A 19,845-nucleotide genomic window follows, 5' to 3' on the forward strand; every position below is an offset into this window, starting at 1 on the left:
AAGCAAACACAAAGACACAATTGCGTACATAAAAAGTTCGGCAACAAAAAGTTTCAAAAAGGGGTAGGCCTATATGTTGCAAATTTTACAGAACAGAAACAAAACAGGTTTCGAGTTGTCTAGGGTTGGCTCTTCGTGGTTTTTGAGGCCTTGTGCAAATCGGTGCATTATGCCCTCCCATTTTGGCACTGGAGACCTCAGTAAATAAACGTGGCCTGACGGACTGCTGCTACAGAATGCACAGTTTTAAGTTGTGCTGGTTAAAAAATGTTCTTTAAGATTAGCATTCTGGTACTGTCTGTATCTGTCGTCGTTTATTATGTATATTTCCATCATCAGATAAAGGAAAGTGAGGAAGGAGTCACCGATTTCCTGTCTGGAGAAGAAGATGAAGTAGTCGAAATAAATGCGACGCAAGAGTCTGCCCAGGAAGATGATATTGCTGGGTATGCATGCGTTGGCACGTCAGTTCTCACTGGATATATTTAAAAAGTGTAACTGATAATTTTCTAGTAATAGTTTTCTAGTTTTCGGTACTAGTAACATTTAGTTTGTCCAGGGATGATTTTTCCCCCTAAATTTGTTCTGAATTTTCATATAATTGGCGAAATGAAATCCGATGAAAGTCCAAGGGAGTGTTTGTGACTGTTAGATTTATAATGATGAAAGAAGTCAATGTTAAATACATTAAAGTTAGACAATGCATGAAAAGTAAGTCCCCTGAGAAAATGTTCAAATGTTGCAACTTTTAGCAGGTGTAATTATTGCCATGTCGTTTTAAGCCTCCCCTGATGTGAAAATAATCCTACACACAAATGCTTAAATACCAGATAGATGATTGATGCTGCTGCAGGTTTTGGGTCATACCATCATGTCATTAATTATTTCAAAATGTGGCAAAATACAAGTATATGATTATTTTTTCTAACCAAGCTAAAGTACAGTACCTGGTCAACATGGGAATACTGTTTGTTTTCTTTTTTATTTTAATTTTGGTTCGACAGCCTGTTTTGGTAATAAGTATAAATAATCATAAACAATCAAAAGCAATAGAAACATTACCACAATTTTGCTTCAGACTTATCCGTATACAGTTAAGTCTCTTGCATGCATGATGTCTACGTTAAGTTCTTAGGCACACTTGTGAACATAACACTTTCATGCCATGATTTAAGCAAATTAATTTCTTTGGTGCTCATCAGTTTCTGAAGCTGTAAGTCTTTAAATTTCTCAGCATTTTTATTTTATTTTGTATTTAACTTTTTAATCATAATTTTAAGCATAGCACATTACAGATGCATAAAAGCATTACAGTTTCAAACAAAATTAAAGGTGATTTACAGGTGTGTAATAAAGTATTGTTTTAATTATTTAGAAACCCTCAAGCACCTGATGTACCAAGCATGCACCTTGCAGTAGTGGCCTGTGGGGATAGACTTGAGGAGACACTAGTCATGATCAAATCTGCTCTTATTCTCTCTAGAGATGTGATTAAGGTCCACATATTTGCAGAATATGATCTTCATCTAGGTTTCAAACAACAGGTAATGCTATGTTTACCAGTATGTACAAAATTAAGTACCAGTATATATCTTGTGTAAATGTCAGGGGCGGATTTAGGCCGTCTTCTGGGTCTTCTGGAAGACAGTCAGATTTTCAAGTTTACATTGTCAGCCATCTAATGTTTTCTGTCGGAAGACGGTCAAAAATGGAAGATGGATCAACAATGATAATTTAGAAGACTGTCAGAAAATATCTCTGGATCCGCCCCTGAATGTACCTGTATGTAGTATGCTGGTATGAGCATCGAAGTGATTTATCATAGGGTGGTTTATCATAGGGCACATGTCGCATCCCTTTGGTGGATTTTCTTTTTTTGTAAGCCTTTTCAGGGCAGTGAGTAAAGGTTAAAAAATGCCAAAACAAAGAATAGGAGGAACTCCACCACTCATGCAGGATCAGCTTTATCAGTAAAATAAATGTGAGAATATTCATATTAGACCAGTACCTCATTCCTCTAGGCAGGAGACTTTTAATCACCACCTTCACCAGTGTACATAATAATGATTTTAGATGCAGATTTTATAGGTGTACAAATTTATGTTCACAGATTTTTTTTTCTTTACAGTTGGACAAGTGGCTAGCAGCCTCTCAGGGCACATTTACTTACCAGCTTTACCCTATCACATATCCAGAAAATTACAATGTTGAAGAATGGAAGAAAGTATTCAAACCTTGTGCCACTCAGAGGTTATTTTTACCAGTAAGGTTGCAGCTCACAAAAATTTATTCTAGTAAAAACATTCAGAACTGCCGCAGCATTGACATTTTAGGCATAGAAGTATGTTAAGCAGAGTACAGTTTGTTTCATGTGTGGAAACACACCGAGTCAAATCTAATGACATTTTATGGACATATTTGCTATTTTTTAAAATATATGTAATCTATGTTTGAAAATAACTTGAAACCTTCAACTGAAACCACAAAATAAATTGTTTTCAGTATGTCATGAAAGACGTTGATTCTTTGCTGTATGTGGACACAGACATTTTATTCATGCGCCCTTTTGATGACATCTGGAGCTTTTTCAAAGAGTTTAACTCCAGCCATATAGCAGCCCTTGCACCTGAACACATGGATGGAGCAGCAGGCTGGTACAATAGATTTGCTATGCATCCATACTATGGACCTCTGGGTAGGTTGTTATTTTTACACATTTCATTTGCATTTCTGCAATTTCTTACGTATACATTTTTATGTACAGACACAGATGTGTCTGTACATATAGCCATCATCTGCGTCTGTCGTCGCCGTCGTCGCCGTCGCCGTCGCCGTCGCCGTGCACTTTTACCGATAACACGATAAGTGGAAAACCATTTTGCTCTTTGATTTGAAACTTGCAGAACTGATGAATATTCATAATACGCAGGTCAAGTTCGAAAATCAGCATGATCGGGTCACTCTTAGGGAATTTATGCTGTTTTTTCACTTTTTTCAACATATATGCAGCACCGATAACACAATAAGTGGAAAACCATTGTACCTTTTGGCTTGAAACTTACAGAACTGATGAATATACATAATACGCAGGTCAAGTTCAAAAATCAGCGTGATTGGGTCATTTTTAGTGAATTTAGGCTATTTTTTCTCTTTTTTCAGCATATATGCAGCACAGATAACACCATAAATGGAAAACCATTTGACCTTTTGGCTTGAAACCTACAGAACTGATGAATATTCATAATACGCAGGTCAAGTTCAAAAATCAGCATGATTGGGTTATTTTTAGTGAATTTAGGCTATTTTTTCACTTTTTTTTCAGCATTTTTGCAACACTGATAACACAATAAATGAAGAGCTGTTTTACCCTTTGGCTTGAAACTTACAGAACTGATAAATATTCATAATACGCAGGTCAAGTTTGAAAATCAGCACGATCAGGTCACTTATAGGGAATTTATGCTGTTTTTTTTCACTTTTTTCAGTATATATGCAACACTGATAGCACAATATAAGAAAAACAGATTGGCCAATTGTCATTATACTCACAGGAGGGGCCAATCTTACTAAAACGCATGTTGAGTTTGAAAATCAGCATAATCAGTCCATTATTTTAAAAGGTAATGCTGTTTTTTCACATTTCCTCACATTCAATTCTTAGGCATGTTAACAGTCTCATTATTGAACTAATAAGATACGTAAATGTGTTTGTTTGGCATTTCCTGCATCTTTACAACATTGTTAGTTGATTTTGTAAAAATGATGGTAAACTTGTTATCATGTATTGTGTAATAAAGTGTCAAAAATGGAAATAAACTCATATCATTGCAGTTTGTCAGATGCATTCATCCACTATGTTCAGAATCTCAGAATGGAGGAAGTTGGGCATTTAAAACTGTTCTATTGATACTTTTCCCATCTCATCAATTTTCTTCATTGGTCATATAAAAATGGCAGTAAACTGTTTATTTTGTTTTATGTTTAAAAAGTGTTAAAAATGGAAATAAACCCATTTCAGAACAGTGCTGTATTGTTTACATTTTGGCATTTTCAATATGTGACTTTGAAGTTCCATGGGCCTGAAGGCTTTTGCTAGTCACATTTTCTGAATAACCATGATACTAATATTTTATAATTAAAAATTGATGGTCATTATGCTGTAAAACATTATGTAATATTACATGAAAATTTGAAGAAACCCCTATTTTGGGCACTGCTCCCATGATGACCATTTAAGGAAAATCATGTCACTTACTGTTCTCAAACTTACAGGAAAGAAACATGGGACTAAAATACAGCTCCAGTAAGCAATGCAGTCTGTTTGGTAAATTTTTCTGGCAATTAAACAGTTTTTTGTGAAAATTTAATTTTTCACTTATTGGCATTTTCAAGGTGTGACTTTGAAGTTCCATGATCCTGAAGACCTTTGCTTGTCACATTTCCTGAATATCCGTGATACTAATATTTTATAATTAAAAATTGATGGTCATTATGCTGTTAAACATTATGTAATGTTGCATCAAAATTTGAAGAAACCCCTATTTTGGGCAGTGCTCCCATGATGACCATTTAACAAAAATCATGTCAATTACTGTTCTCAAACTTACAGGAAAGAAACATGGGTCTAAAATACAGCTTCAGTAGGCAATGCAGTCTGTTTGGTAAATTTTTCTGGCAATTAAACAGTTTTTTGTGAAAATTTAATTTTTCACATATTGGCATTTCCAAGGTGCGACTTAGAACCTCCACGGGCTTGAAGACCCGTGCTAGTCACATTTTGTGAAAATCCATGACACTTATATTTTATTATTAAAAATCGATGGTCATTATGCTGTTAAGCATTATGTAATGTTGCATCAAAATAGAAGAAAACACAATTTTTGGTGCTGCTGCCTTGATGACCATTATGGAAAAACCGTGTTACTTATGACTGTCAAACTTTCAAAAAAGAAACACAGGACTTAAATGCAGCCTGAGTTAGAAAAGCAGTCTAATTGGCTTCTTTTTCTGGAAGTTATACATTTTAGTGTTATATTCATTATCTTTTTTGGCATATTCATTGTGGGACTCGGAGCTCCCATGGACATGAAGCCAAATGGTAATCATATTTTCTACATGTCCATCCTATTTATAGTCAATAAACAAAAATTGGTGATAATTATTCTCTAATTTATTATGTAATGTTACATCAAAATTGACAACAATCTTTTTGCACTGCTACTGCAAACATTATGAAAAGAAAACTGTGCTACTTATTATAATTTTAAACTTACAAGTACGATTTTTAGGATTGGCCTTCAGCTCATGAGATAACAGCTCTATTGGATTATCATGTTTATTGTATTTATGCATTTTTTGTGAAATTTTCATTTTTCTCATTCTGGCACTTTCTAAGTATAAACTTGAACTCTGATGGGCCTGAAGCCTTATGCTTTTACTTTCGTCTGTGTTACCTGTTGTGCATAAGTTGATGTTGACTGTGCAGTTAAACATAATGTATTATTGCATCAGGATTGGTAGTCTCCTATTTTGGGCATTATGGTTTTGTGCTTTTCTTAAGGTGTGACTTATGGGCCTGAAGACCTTTGAGTGGGTCAGTCTGTAAATTACCCTTGGGTATCACTAGATTAATTTCAGAGTTATAAAGTCATTTGCTTTAATAGGCCATTAAATGAGATTACGTAAAGCACACTTGTTGATATTTCCCTGTAAACTCCCAAAGGTAAAGCTCTTTGCTAGATTAATAATAAGGAAGCAGTGATAATTATGCAGGTAAATTTTGTTTAATATTGCAAATAAGTTTTATATATATATATATCAAACTGGAAGATTAAAAGTTTGAATAGCAGCTTCATTGGAATTATATTTACCTCAAGCTCTGCCAAGGAGGTTATATTTTCACCCCTGTTTGTCTGTCATCCACATAACACAAAAAGTTATGGACTGATTTTGCAGAAATTTTCAGGAACTGTCGGAAGTGGGCCAAAGAGGACAATGATTAATTTTTGGTGGTGGTCCGGATCAATAATCAATCAATTATCAATAATAATCAACAATTGCTGCCTTGGCAGAGGTCTGCACTCTCAAAGTGCTTTTCTAGTTTTGTTGTTTTCCTTTATAATTTTTTCTCAAACACTTGCATTTGTGACTTTTAGCCCTAGGCAGGCTCTCATCTGCCTGGGGCTCTGCACATTTTCTGTATTTCTACATAAGCAGTTGTATTGTTTTTTATGTCTTTAAACATTATGTAATATTATTTTATGCACTGTCATCATTCTTCAAATATTGAGACTTTCATAATGTGAATTTGAACTCTCATGGTCCTGAAACTGTAATCTTATTGAAGGGGTGGATTGAGACCATCTTCTGGGTCTTCCGGAAGACAGTCAGGTTATTAAGTTTATATTGACTGGTATCTATTTTTTTCTGTTGGAAGACTATCAAAATGGAGGATGGATCAACATAGATACTTTGTAATACTGTCAGAAAATATCTCTGGGTCCGCTCCTGTTATTGATCATGTTACCTGTTGTGCAAGATTAAAATTCAGTGTTGACTGACAGTGCTATTATAAGCATTATTTATTATTGCATCAAAATTGACAAAATGACCTTTTTTGCATCTTTATTTTCTGTTTTTTGTCTGTACATTTGACAGCTTTGCTGCCTTGTTTTAATTTACAGACACAGATGCGTCTGTTCATATAGCCATCACTTGTGTCTGTTATTGCTGCCGTAGCCACTGCCGCCATGCACTTTTATAGATAACATGATAAGTGGAAAACCGTTTCACCTATTGTCTTCAAACTTAAAGAACTGATGAATATTCATAAAGTACAGGTTGAATTCCAAAACATTTTTTTTTTGGTTGTCCAGCATATATGCAATACAGATAACACATTTAGTGGTAACCAGTTTGATCTGTTGTCTTCAAACTTAAAAGTGATCAAAAATATAGGTCAAGTTCGAAAACCAGCCTGATTCAATTATTGTACCACCAGCGTAGGCGCTGGCGGTACACATGGTTTTAGTCCCGACCCGTATGTTCCGCCGGCTCCTGCGGCTCCTGCGGCTCCGCCGGCTCCTGCGGCTCCGCCGCCAAGTCACCGTTACCGCTTCTCCTCCTAGACGGTAAGGGCCTCCATACCCATCTCTTGGATTTAGGTCACCTATAATCTCAACTCGTTCCACGTAAAATTTGGGCTTTGTCGGTATTGGGGTCTAGGTGTGGCACTCATTGCAATGCACCCTTGTCCAAAAATGGCAAAATTAAATGCTAATTATCTCCCCTACGGAAGGAATTATGGGAAAAAATTCTACAGACAGCTTTCCAAAAGTCATATGTGTAGATTTCATATATGCCCTTGGATTTGACCTTTGACCTTTATTTCAAGGTCAAACAGGCCAAAATTTTCAAAAAAACAAAATTTTTGCCGAAAAAAAAATTATTTGCGGCCTTATTCAGATACCACACAGACTTAACTAATAATATTAATGGAAATTGTTACCCTTCGGGTCATCTTTCATCTCCGTGAATTTGGGGTCAATCAGTGCATTTTCATGGGAGTAGCGGCCATAAGATATCGAAACTTAAAACTGTCTCTAATTTGGGAACCGTTAATGCTAGACACCCATTCTTTTTTGCATTTTGTAGAGCATGTAAAGCCCAACACTGGAGGTGGTCTCCGTTTTTTTGTATTCCATACCGTTTTCGAGTTACGCTGTATCAAAAAGTACATATTGGTGGTGAAAGCAAAATGTGCAGTACGGTAATGGATAATAAATTTTGAACTCCGGAAAAATAAAACATAAGGCTTGGCAAAGCAGACAACTTGTGGTCAAAAATGACATTATTTCATCAAATTTGAACATCTGGAACTTCAGAGCACCTCCCATTTCAAGAATTTTGACCAAAATGACCTTTTCTTTATTTTAATTAATTTTTTCTGTAGGAAATTTATGGCACATTATGGTAACTCCAAAATTAAAACATTTAGTCCCTTATATCTCCAAAACTGGCAGAGATAAGTCCATAGTTACTATTGAAGTTGAATAGGAAGTCATATACTGGCAATCTAAATGTGACCTTAAAATTGACCTTTGACCTACTTTTCACCATGAACTGAACTTTGCAAATTTTGCTTCCCTTTTATCTCCAAAACTGGCAGAGATAGGTCCATAGTTTCTATTGAACTTGAATAGGAAGTCATATACTGGCAATCTAAATGTGACCTTAAAATTGACCTTTGACCTACTTTTCACCATGAACTGAACTTTGCAAATTTTGCTTCCCTTTTATCTCCAAAACTGGCAGAGATAGGTCCGTAGTTACTATTGAAGTTGAATAGGAAGTCATATACTGGCAATCTAATTTTTCTTGAAGTTATGAACTTTTTATTGAAATGTTCATTTTTCACATATTGGCACTTCAATGGTAATGTTAGAACTCCCATAGGCATGGAGCTGTATGGAAGTTACAATTTCATTTTAAAGCAATATCGCATTAAAATTGCAAAAAAGTATTTTGTGCAGTGCATCCACAAATGCTATGAAAAGAAAACTGTTTTACTTTTTATTTGTAACTTACAAGAATGATTCTTAAGATTGACATACAGCTCAAACTGGAAAACTACCTTGATTTGATTTTTTTCTTGAATTTATAGAATTTTTTTGTGAAATTTTCATTTTTCTCAATGTGGCACCTTTCAGTCTGTGAATTATAACTCTCATGGGCCTGAAGCCGTATGCTGGTTACATATTCCTAACATCTGTGTTACCAGTTGACTCTGCATAATTAAAATTGGTGTTGATTTTGCTTTTAAGCACAATGTGTTATTGCATCAAAATTGACTAAATAACCTATTTTGTGCATAATTTTCTGTTTTTGTCTGTACATTTGACAGCTTTGTGGCCTTGTTTATTCAGTGCCATAGGCTGAAGGAGATGCCTCAACAAGCCAGATTAAAAAAAAATATTTGTTTTGGCATCCTCATAAAGCCTTTTCCTCTCCCAAAGTTTATAAGAAATCCCATACATTTCCTTAGGTCATTGTCTAGGTGAGTACCACAGGCAGTATAAATAACATGCTTGCATGTATTGTACGCCTTCAGGCATTTCTCTCAGCCTCATGATGTGGCCTTGGTATTGAAGAGACAGCATTTTTTGAAAATCAAGTTAAAACAATTGACTTTTTTGCCTAATCTAGTAAATAAACATGGTAAAGAAATAATGAAATAGAAAAAAATTATATTTAAATATGGCAATGGAATTTTTCAATGCTTCATTCACAAAAATACACTGTTTCAGGAATGAATTCTGGTGTGATGTTGATGAACTTGACCAGAATGAGGAAGTTTCCATGGATAGAACTGGTCACAAAATTTTATGAGGTGTACAAGCTTAATATTACCTGGGGAGATCAAGACCTCATAAATATTGTATTCCATTTTCACCCAGGTATAAATATAAATATTTCCAGGGATTTGAAAACAGTTTTATTTAATACCTAGATGTATCTTTTCCCAAGATTTATACAGTCTAGTAATTTCACTGAATATAATAAGTTTCTTAAATAATTATGATAGAAGTAAATTGTATGTCTTTTGAAATAAAAAAGACTACGTATTAATTCTGTGCAGAATAGAAGCAATTATTGAAAAGTTTGTTACAGAATTTTTCAAGTTTACATTGACAGGCATCTAATTTTTTCTGTCAGAAAATGGTCAAAAATGGAAGATCAATCAACAAAGATAATTTGGAAGACAGTCAGTAAATTATCTCTGGATCTGCCCCTGGGTTACAGAATATTTAAATTTAACTTCTAGCACTTTTTTTCAACTTTTCAGACAAACTGTTTGAGTTAACATGTGATTGGAATTACAGACCAGACCACTGCATGTACATGAGCGTGTGCAAAGATGGAGAAAAAGAGGGTATTTCTGTTGTCCATGGTAATAGAGGAGTGTATCACAATGACAAACAGCCAGTGTTTAAAGCAGTGTATGAAGCCTTTAAACAGGTATGTTTATTATTACAATGTAAATCACATACAATTTATCTTGACTGAATGCTGGTATGTTTTGCATTTATATATATACTGATATAAGGAAATGCATTACATCTATGTTGGTAATATTATGTGATTTTTGTTTCTGAGAAATGTGAAGTTTACAGACTATACGACCCACATCTAAACAATGTTAAAAGAGAATCCATGTAATGTTGTGGTATGTTCACTTCATATCAGAGTGATGTAATTGATGCTTTACTTCTACACCGCTACACTCTGTCCTTTACAGTTAACCTACTGCATTACCAACACTTATATCAGAATGTTTTCTATCTGTTTATTTCAGTATAATATTGGAGATGACCTCAGGTCTGGCCTTTTACAGCAAATGAGGGAGAATATTTACAAAGGACCAAAAAGTAACTGTGGAGATGTCAAACACATTTTCACCAAACAGTTAGAAAAACAAGTAACACTATTTGAAGAGAGAACGAAGTAACATTGCTAAATGAAGGAAATATACTGCATTTATTTAGTTGTCTTTGCAGGAAGTACAAATGTAGCAGGATGAAATTTTACAAAATGATTTTGTATGTGTAATGGAGGATGACAAGAAATTGTTCTTGAAATGGTGGTTAGAAGTTTTGTTTTTTTATATTTGAATATATTTTTACATGTACTGCATTCCATTGAAAGTCCAATAAAAGATGACGATTACATAAAGTGATTGTTCATATTTTATATGCTGATATAAAAAAACTCGTGATTAAAAAACCTTGCCTTGGAATACTAGACATGGCTTTAAAATTATCAGGAAGCAATAATCAAGCCTCCTTTAAAAAGGCCTCTCTAACATTCTAACATTCTGAATATTATACTGGTAGACCAAATATATTTCAAATTTACCATTCCTGTCAAGGTCATTCCGCGAAAAAAATTACATTTGACTTAATTATCATTGTATCGAAATAGCATTTTAGAAAGTACAAAATTCTTTACCTGATATTGAATGATTACAAACTAGGTATTTCTTTATCTTTCTGCAGCATGTGATATACCATTGTATATACGTATACCCTTGATCACGAAACCACAAATCTCAGAAATAGTCATTGTTAAATGGGATTTATTACCTTCTGACTTGATAAACACTGTTTCAAGCACACCTCCTTAAAAAAATAAAATTCAGAAGTCAAAGTTGGTAACCAAAAAATTGAAAAGAAAAGCTTGTAAAAATGCAAATTACTATACAATTTTTTGAATGTAAACAATGTTACAACAAGGAGAAGTCATACACATGCACACCTTCTTTATAAGAAATGTAGATTGTTACTGACTTGTTAAAATATTGTTGAAACAAAAATGTTTGAGGTGTGCTTTGTCATGTTCATTTTGAATGGAGTATGCAATATTCATTTTTATATACAGATCTAGACCTGCATAAATAGCCATCTGTTTGTTGTTGCCATTGTGTACACTTTTAGAGATAACATGATACTGGTGGGAAACCGTTTAACTTACAGGGCCGTAGCCTCCGGGGAGGGGGGGGGGGCAGGGGGGGCAGGGGGGGCAACTGCCACCCCCTGGGATTTGAGGTGCAAATATGGCAAAACGGCAAAATGAACCCACAATTTTTGACTTCTGATTGAGCAATAAATAACAAATAAAATGCACCAGAATGCAGTATTATATATACAGTTTTTTAAAAATTTTCGCCCCCTCGTGTCCGCTAACTGCCCCCCCTGGCATTTTGCTAAGGCTACGACCCTGACTTATTGATGTCAAACTTATAGAACTGGGCCCAGTTTCATCAACACTGGATAATTTTATCCTATGGATAAAATTATCCTTTGGATGCAGTTGTTATCCTCTGAAAATATAAAATAGCAGCCTTTTTTAACCACTGGAGAGCAATATCAGAGACAAAAATAAGTATCTAGGGTTTAGTATATATATTACTTTACCCACAGTGTAATTGCCTAGAGGATAACAATTTTGTCAAATGGATAGTGTTATCTAAATAATATCGCTATCCAGTGTTGATGAAACTGGGCCCAGATGAATAGTCATAAAATACAGGCTAAGATCAAAAATCAGCTTGATCAAACCATTTCTTCAAAAGTTTTTTTTCTCAGCAATAAAGATAACACATTAAGTGGAAAAAATGGTTGACCTATTGTCTTCAAACTTGCAGGAGTGATCAATATTACTAAAATACAGGTCAAGTTGAAAAATTAGCCTGATCTGATAATTTTTTTTATTATAACTATTTTTTGTTTTTTTTTTTAATTTATAAGTACATATTATATTATAATGCAAGGAAAATTGAAAGGCTTATTGTCTTCACACTTACCAGAGTGATCAATATAAATGTTAATTTAAAAAATCAGACTGATTGGATTGTCTTGATATTATGTGGTATTGATGTGACTTGAATCCCTTGCATCTTTATTTTCTGCTTTTTGTCTGTACATTAATTTGACAGTTTTGCTGCTTTGTAGTTGCTTTATCCACTTTCCCACTTGCTTCTGCATGCATGCAGGCCAGGAAACATGCAGGTTATATTCAGCAGTTATAACTTTGCTTATTGCCTAATGCACAAATTTAAGTTGTACTGGTTAAAAATGGTGTACAGATTCAAGTTATACTGGTTAAAAATGATTTTTAAAATGAGCACTCTTACACTGGCCTTATCTTTTGTCGTATTTTATGTATATATCCACCATCAGTTAAAAGAAAGTGAGGAAGGAGTGACTGATATCCAGACAGGCAAAGAAGATGTTACACTAGACAAAACGGATCTGATGCAAGAGTTTGCCCAAGAAGAAGATAATGCTGGGTATGCTTGCTTTCTTTAACATGTCAATTCTCACTAAACATATAAAAAGTATTAGTGTTACATTTCTATATTAGCTTTTCCTATTTTTTCTGTTTATGTAATTAGCTTTCCCAGGGATGTTCTTTTCCTTAATTTGACCAAGTTATGATTGGCAAACTCCGATGGGGTTCAAGCAGTCATAAGATAACTGGAATCGAGATATTTAAACAACTGAAATCAAGTCTTGAATTTTGAAATATTGAAAACATCAATATCACTTCTTCAAGCTTATTTCACTTAGTTTACCACTTTTGAATTAATTTACTGCTTAATTGGTTCTTTGGAATCCAAAATACTAGAAGCTAGATAACATGATCCTTCACAGACAACCCGATGTCACCTAACTTTGGATCTTTTTACCTTGTTTGCTGCCAAAAATGTTTTATTCATTTAAATTCATGTCAAATTGCTTCATGACTTTTTAACCTGCACTTGTAGAATATATATATATATATATATATATATATATATATATATATATATATATATAATAGGTTTATTCCAGTAATTCAAAACTCAGTAAATACCTTGAAACTGGTAATTAGTAGGACCCAGTTTCAGACTCATAATGATTAAAGGCAGAAAACATTTCAAGTCCCTTAAAAATTCCAAATGATGCAACTTTTAGCAGGTGCAATAATAATTTATTTTCATGTCATTTCGAGCCTCGGTGTTTTGAATATGGGTGCATGACAATAGTCTGAATGTTCATTGGTCTGAACGTTCATGCATCATGCATGTTAAAAACTAATGAAAATGTTATGATTTTTCATACTAGTGAACCTTAATTTCAGACTATGGAGATGCACATACCAAGATAATCCTACACATGCATGCTTGTATTTCATAGCATTTTTGGAGTTTTGGAAATTTGATTACTTTCAAACAGCCAGAAAGACAATGGGTGACTGACTGGCACCTACTGTTCATTCATCATATCATACTTCTATAACATTATTCCAAATGTGACTAAATGCCTTTACAAGTATTTGACACATGTTATTACTTTGCAAACCAGTTCTTTTGGCTTTCTTGGTGAGCATCCTAGTTTTGTGTTCAATTTTTCTATTTAGTAGGTTTCAACAAGCCAATTTGAGTGGTAATGAGTATAAATCAACAATATCCTGCAACACAAACAGTAATTATCATAGTTTTGCTTTAAAACCAGACCTTAACAATATTCCCATGCATGGTGTCTGTCTCTAAAACCATCTTAAGCAGACAGTAACACACAATCATGAACATATAAACACTTTTATGCCATGATAAGCAAGTAAATTTCTCCTGTGATCATCAATTTCTGAAGCTGTAAGTCTTCACCGTCAGCATTTGTAAGCGTACTGGTGCGTGAGAGCATTTCAATTTCAAACAAAATTAAAGGTGAATTAAAGGTGTATAAAAAGTATCATTTTAATTATTTAGAAACCCTCAAGTACCTGATGTACCAAACATGCACCTTGCAGTAGTGGCCTGTGGGGATAGACTTGAGGAGACACTGGTCATGATCAAATCTGCTCTTATTCTCTCCAGAAATGCAATTAAGGTCCACATATTTGCAGAATATGATCTTCATCTAGGTTTCAAGCAACAGGTAATGCTATGTTTACCAGTATAATAAAAAAGTGCCAGTACCAGTACCAGTATAAACATGTACCAAGTATATACCACATGCTGTGTAAAAATATTCAGACTGTACGGGTACATGTATAAGCAATAAAGGGGTTTATCAAAGGGCGTGTCTTGCCCCTTTGCTGTAATACTATAAATACTTTTTGCAAGCCTTTTCAGTCCAGTATAGCTACATGTAAAAGTTGAAAAATGCCAAAACAAAGAACACCTGCTAGGAGGTTGGTACTCTACCACTCATACAGGACCAGTCTTTTCAGCAGAATGTATTTGAGCAAATTCAGATTTGTCATTCCTCTAGGCCAGTAGACCTATAAGCAGCACCTTCATCAGTTTACATAAAAGTGATTTTAGGTGCAAAATTTATTGGTACACAAATTTATAAGTGTTTTTTCTTTACAGTTGGATAAGTGGATGGCAGCTTCTCAGGGCACATTTACTTACCAGCTTTACCCTATCACATATCCAGAAAATTACAATGTTGAAGAATGGAAGAAGATATTCAAACCATGTGCCACTCAGAGGTTATTTTTACCAGTAAGACTGCAAATTTGTTTAATTTTAGAAGCTCAGAGCTGCCCTGCGTATTGACCATTTAGGCATGGAAGTGTATGGGGCCATTCAGAAGGAGAAGATCCGAGTGCTAACTGGTCCACGACCTAAATATGGGGGACCTACGGGATACATGAAAGAAAGACCACTTAATCCTGTAATGGTCTCTCTGCCTGTTTCATGCCTCCCCCTGCATCGTCCCTGCAGGGGCACAGTAATTAAATCTCGGCTCAATTCAACCGGTCGAGGGACAATGCATGAGGAGTCGTGTGAGAGGCAGAGAGAATGGCCTCATAGTGGATTATTATTCAATGAGCAACTTGACTTAAAATTTCAATAATAATTATTTTTTAACTCTTGTCATTTTATAACCACAATCACTATTCAGAATACATGTACAGGTACTATCTGTTTGATAATCATTTGAAAATATTTGGAATTTTTAGCCGAACACAAAAAATTAATTGTTTGCAGTATGTCATGAAAGACGTTGATTCTTTGCTGTATGTGGACACAGACATTTTGTTTATGCGACCTTTTGATGACATCTGGAGCTTCTTCAAAGAGTTAAACTCCAGCCATATAGCAGCCCTTGCACCTGACTACATGGATGGAGAAGCAAGCTGGTACAAGATAGTTGCTGTGCATCCATACTATGGACGATTGGGTAGGGTCTTATTTTTAGAATGGGGAAAGTTGCTGTGCAAAATGTTACATCTTTTCCATTATTCCAGTCCACAGGGACTCTCATTTCTATTAGTCATTAATTGTCTATGTACCTGTACATGAATACCACAGGCAGTGAAAATAACCTGCACGGATGTGGGGTGCATGACAATAGGCCTTATATTCATTGTGCCGAACGTTCACTATAGAACCTTCCAACCAATGGAACCTTTTAACTGATGAAAATGTTATGATGTTTTTGGACCAATGAACCTTTGAAGCAATGCATGGACCTTTGGACTATCTAGATGCACCATATTGTAGGCTTTGAAGCATTTTTCTCAGCCTATGTCCCAACTGGTATTGTATAAACTATATTATTTAATAAATGAAGTCTAAACAGTTGCACTTTGTTGCCTTATCTAGTAAACAAACATGGTAAACATAAACATGCATGTAGCAACAGTTTATATTTGTGTTTGTGGATGGAATTTTTCAGTGCTTCAGTGTTAAAATGTTGCTATGTTTCAGGATTGAATTCTGGTGTGATGTTTATGAACTTGACTAGAATGAGAAGGTTTCCATGGATAGAACTGGTCACAAAATTTAATGAGGTGTACAAGCTCAATATTCCTGTGGGAGACCAAGATATCATAAATATTATATTCCATTTTCATCCAGGTACTAAATGAAATGTATACTAGATAAATGTTAAGAGAGACTTAAATACATGCACATTTGTGTATAATACATGTACTTTTATTTAGAGATTCTTCTGTCGCCAATATTTATACAGTCTACACATTTTACTGAAGATGATAATTGTTTCTTGAAGAATTATGATAAAAGTAACATAAATCTAGAGAAATAAAAGCAAATTAATGAAGCAATTATTGAATACATTGCAGGGTTACAAAATAAGCATCTTGATTTTTAAAGATGTCTGAATTTTAATTTTAGCACTTTTTTAACTTTGCAGATAAACTATTTGAGTTAACATGTGATTGGAATTATAGACCAGATCACTGCAGGTTCATGAGTGTTTGCAAAGTTGGTGAAAGAGAGGGAATTTCTGTGGTCCATGGTAACAGTGGAGTGTATCACAATGACAAACAGCCAGTGTTTAAAGCAGTGTATGAAGCCTTTAGGCAGGTATATGTTTATTATTACAATGTAAATCACACACAATTTACAGGGTATCTTGACTGAATGCTGGTATGCTTTGTACATACTGATACAAGGAAATGCATTGCACCTATGCAGGTAATATCAAATAATAGGGAAGTTTACAAGCTATATGACATACATCTAAACATAATGTTAAAACAGAATCCATGTAATGTTGTAGAATGTTCACTTCATACCAGAGTGATGTTATTGACGTTTCAGTTATTCTACTGTACACTTCTACACTCTGCCCTTTATATTTAACCTAATGAATTACCAACACGTATCAGATTATTTTCCATCTGTTTATTTCAGTATAATATTGGAGATGATCCCAGGACCAGACTTTTACAGCAAATGAGGGAGAATATTGACAAAGGACCCAATAGTAAATGTGGAAATGTCAAACACATATTTATCAAACAGATAGAAAAGCAAATAACAGTGTTTGAAGAGAGAACGAAGTTAACTTATTCATAGATAATTGGAGAAAAAATACTGCACTTTTTAGTTGTATTTGCAGGAGGTTACCTGGTAGCAGGATGGCATTTCACGGAAAAATCTTGTCCATGTAAGGAATATTGAGGATGAAAAATTGTTCTTGTAACGTCAGTTACAAGCAATGTATTTTAATGTCGTAGCATATATTTTAATCTCTCACTGTATTCAAATGAAAGTTTAATAAAAATTGATATAAAACACGTACCAATAATGATTATTTATATTGTATATACTTTAATGGGTTTCATCTACGGGAAGTCGAAAAAACCTTGCCTGGGAATGTTAAACTTCGCTTAAAAGTCAAAACTATACACGGGACACAGACGAGTCGAAACTAAGACAAGGTGAACAGAGTCTACAGTTGACCAAAAAATAATAACATACAATCATGTGTAGTGTGACTCAATGAGAAAATGACTGACTGCGACCAAATGAGAAAATGGACGTGTCTATATGTGACTGACAGCGACGAATGGGAAAATCAGCGTGACCATATGGAATAATCATAACCAGATCAGAAAATCAATATGACCATAGGGGGAATGAATATCACCAAATGTGAAAATTAATGTGACCATATGAGAATGCCAGACCTACTAAAAATTATAATGTGACCATGTGGGTGAAAGTTATAATGTGGTCACAGTGGAATGACTGACCTGTGACCTACCCGTCAGTCGCGGAGAGTTCCAGATTAAAAATTTATCGGCACAAAAAAAAAAAAAAAAAAAAAAAAACGCTCCACTCAGTCTTTCCTTAGCATATAGGAAACAAAATTTGACCAAAAAGCCGAACGAAATAAATCCCCCCCCCCCAAAAAAAAAATAAATAATAAATACATAAATAAATAAACCAGAAAAGCACTCCACTTGATTGATTATTGATTGATTGATTATTGATCCAGATCACCACCAAAAACTAATCATCTATTCCTTGGCCCACTTCTGACGGTTCCTGAAAATTTCATCAAAATCGGTCCATATAACTTAGTTTTTTTATTTTTGATTATTGATTATTGATTCATTGTTGATCCAGATCACCACCAAAAACTAAACACTTCTAAGTTAACCCATTTCTGACCTACCCTGAAAATTTCATCGAAATTCATCCATAACTTTTTGAGTTATGTTGATGACAAACAGACAGAGAAACAAACAAACCACACCAGAAAAACCATAATGAAAGATTTCATTTAAAGCACAAGTACATCTGAACCACTCTGTTGCGACTATGGAGGAGTTTGAGAGCATAAACACAATTTTTGAAGGCAACACTGCAGGGGCGGATCCAGGATTATTTGAAGGGGGTCCGTTTTTTAAGAATGACAGGCCGCGCATGAGAAGCAGACCTTAACCCCCCCTTTGGTGTGGGGTTCAGGGCCCGCCGAAGGGCCTCGAAAAAAATGGTATTTTAGAGGGCGAGCGGTGTCATTTGATACAGTTAAGAACTGTGATTCAGCTAGTCAAAATTCTAAATTCACCATTGGTGTGACTTTTTTCAAAAATCGAAGGGAGGTCATGACCCCCATGACACCCTCTCTAAATCATCCACTGCACTGATCTAAAGAGTGAGTGACTACTTTAGAGCACGGATTCTTTTTAAAGTCTTTAATCTTTATCTCAGCGAGCTAGGGTTAGGCTATTTTGTTAGCAGAAAGTAAGTCGCGATAATTACCCGACGGGGCAGGGCATGGCACTATTCTTAACAGAAACCAAACAGCGCATGGATGACAATGTTATTTCCATGGTTACCGCGCCAGGCCGTATGAACAACCCGCAGCGACCCGCAGAGTAAGGGGACTATCCGGCGGGACTGTACGATAGTGGACACAGTATCTCATAATATATTTAACGTGGCACTTGTCGGCTTCCAAAAGAACTTGTTCATCCATCAGTCTGTGAAGGACGAGTTTTGTTCGAACAACAACTGTGGTACTATGTGGACATTACATTTGCGTTGTTTTGGTGGCAAGGTCATTGTTAAATTCATCATATTTATTGCCTGTGTCATCGCATACACTCGCTTTTTTCGCACAAGCCTGACAAGAAGCAAAAAACCTGGATTGACTAATAAGGATATTTATGACCAAGATGAACTTGAAGAAAATAAGACGCCGATGAATTTCTTCCAAACAGAAAAAAGCCTAATTAGGTATTTATAGTTTTCTGTAACAATTCTTGCTCTTAGAGCGGTGTCAAACAGGGGCGTAACCAGACCTTTTAAAATTCCACGCACAGATTTTCAAAATTCCCATGTACAGCTAATTGTAGACTTACGCAACAAATGAAGGGCAGTTTAAATTTTATGCGCCAAAATAATAGCTTAGTTTTCACCAGTAATAAATTCATCACTTAAAGTGTAAAATATTCACATAATATTATTAAGTTCCAGTATATTATTTCACCCAGAACAACTTAGCACTAACCAGTGTATAAGTTTAACCAGTG

At 34.9% G+C, this 19,845-nt stretch overlaps 2 protein-coding genes across 3 annotated transcripts; both read left to right on the forward strand.

Annotated features, from left to right (window-relative positions):
* Positions 1-172: 172 nt before the first annotated feature.
* LOC106151240 (glucoside xylosyltransferase 1) lies at positions 173-10,731 on the forward strand. Its single transcript, XM_013524383.3, has 7 exons — positions 173-446; positions 1,376-1,544; positions 2,129-2,263; positions 2,503-2,695; positions 9,306-9,455; positions 9,845-10,017; positions 10,355-10,731. Exons 1-7 carry the CDS (start codon positions 268-270, stop codon positions 10,505-10,507), a joined length of 1,152 nt encoding a protein of 383 aa, XP_013379837.2. The 5' UTR covers positions 173-267; the 3' UTR covers positions 10,508-10,731.
* Positions 10,732-11,618: 887 nt separating this feature from the next.
* LOC106151182 (glucoside xylosyltransferase 1-like) lies at positions 11,619-17,609 on the forward strand. 2 transcript variants are annotated; one of them, XM_086999801.1, is made up of 8 exons: positions 11,619-12,566; positions 12,738-12,847; positions 14,309-14,477; positions 14,915-15,049; positions 15,539-15,731; positions 16,262-16,411; positions 16,710-16,882; positions 17,213-17,609. In XM_086999801.1, exons 1-8 carry the CDS (start codon positions 12,561-12,563, stop codon positions 17,375-17,377), a joined length of 1,101 nt encoding a protein of 366 aa, XP_086855927.1. In that variant the 5' UTR covers positions 11,619-12,560; the 3' UTR covers positions 17,378-17,609. The 2 variants fall into 2 exon arrangements, with proteins under 2 accessions (XP_086855927.1, XP_086855926.1); XM_086999800.1 differs by having other exon boundaries at positions 11,619-12,847.
* The last annotated feature ends 2,236 nt before the right edge of the window (positions 17,610-19,845 follow it).

The sequence above is a fragment of the Lingula anatina genome, chromosome 1 (genome assembly GCF_051362555.1).
Source record: "Lingula anatina isolate TDL-2025a chromosome 1, LinAna3.0, whole genome shotgun sequence".
Taxonomy (NCBI): Eukaryota; Metazoa; Brachiopoda; class Lingulata; order Lingulida; family Lingulidae; genus Lingula; species Lingula anatina.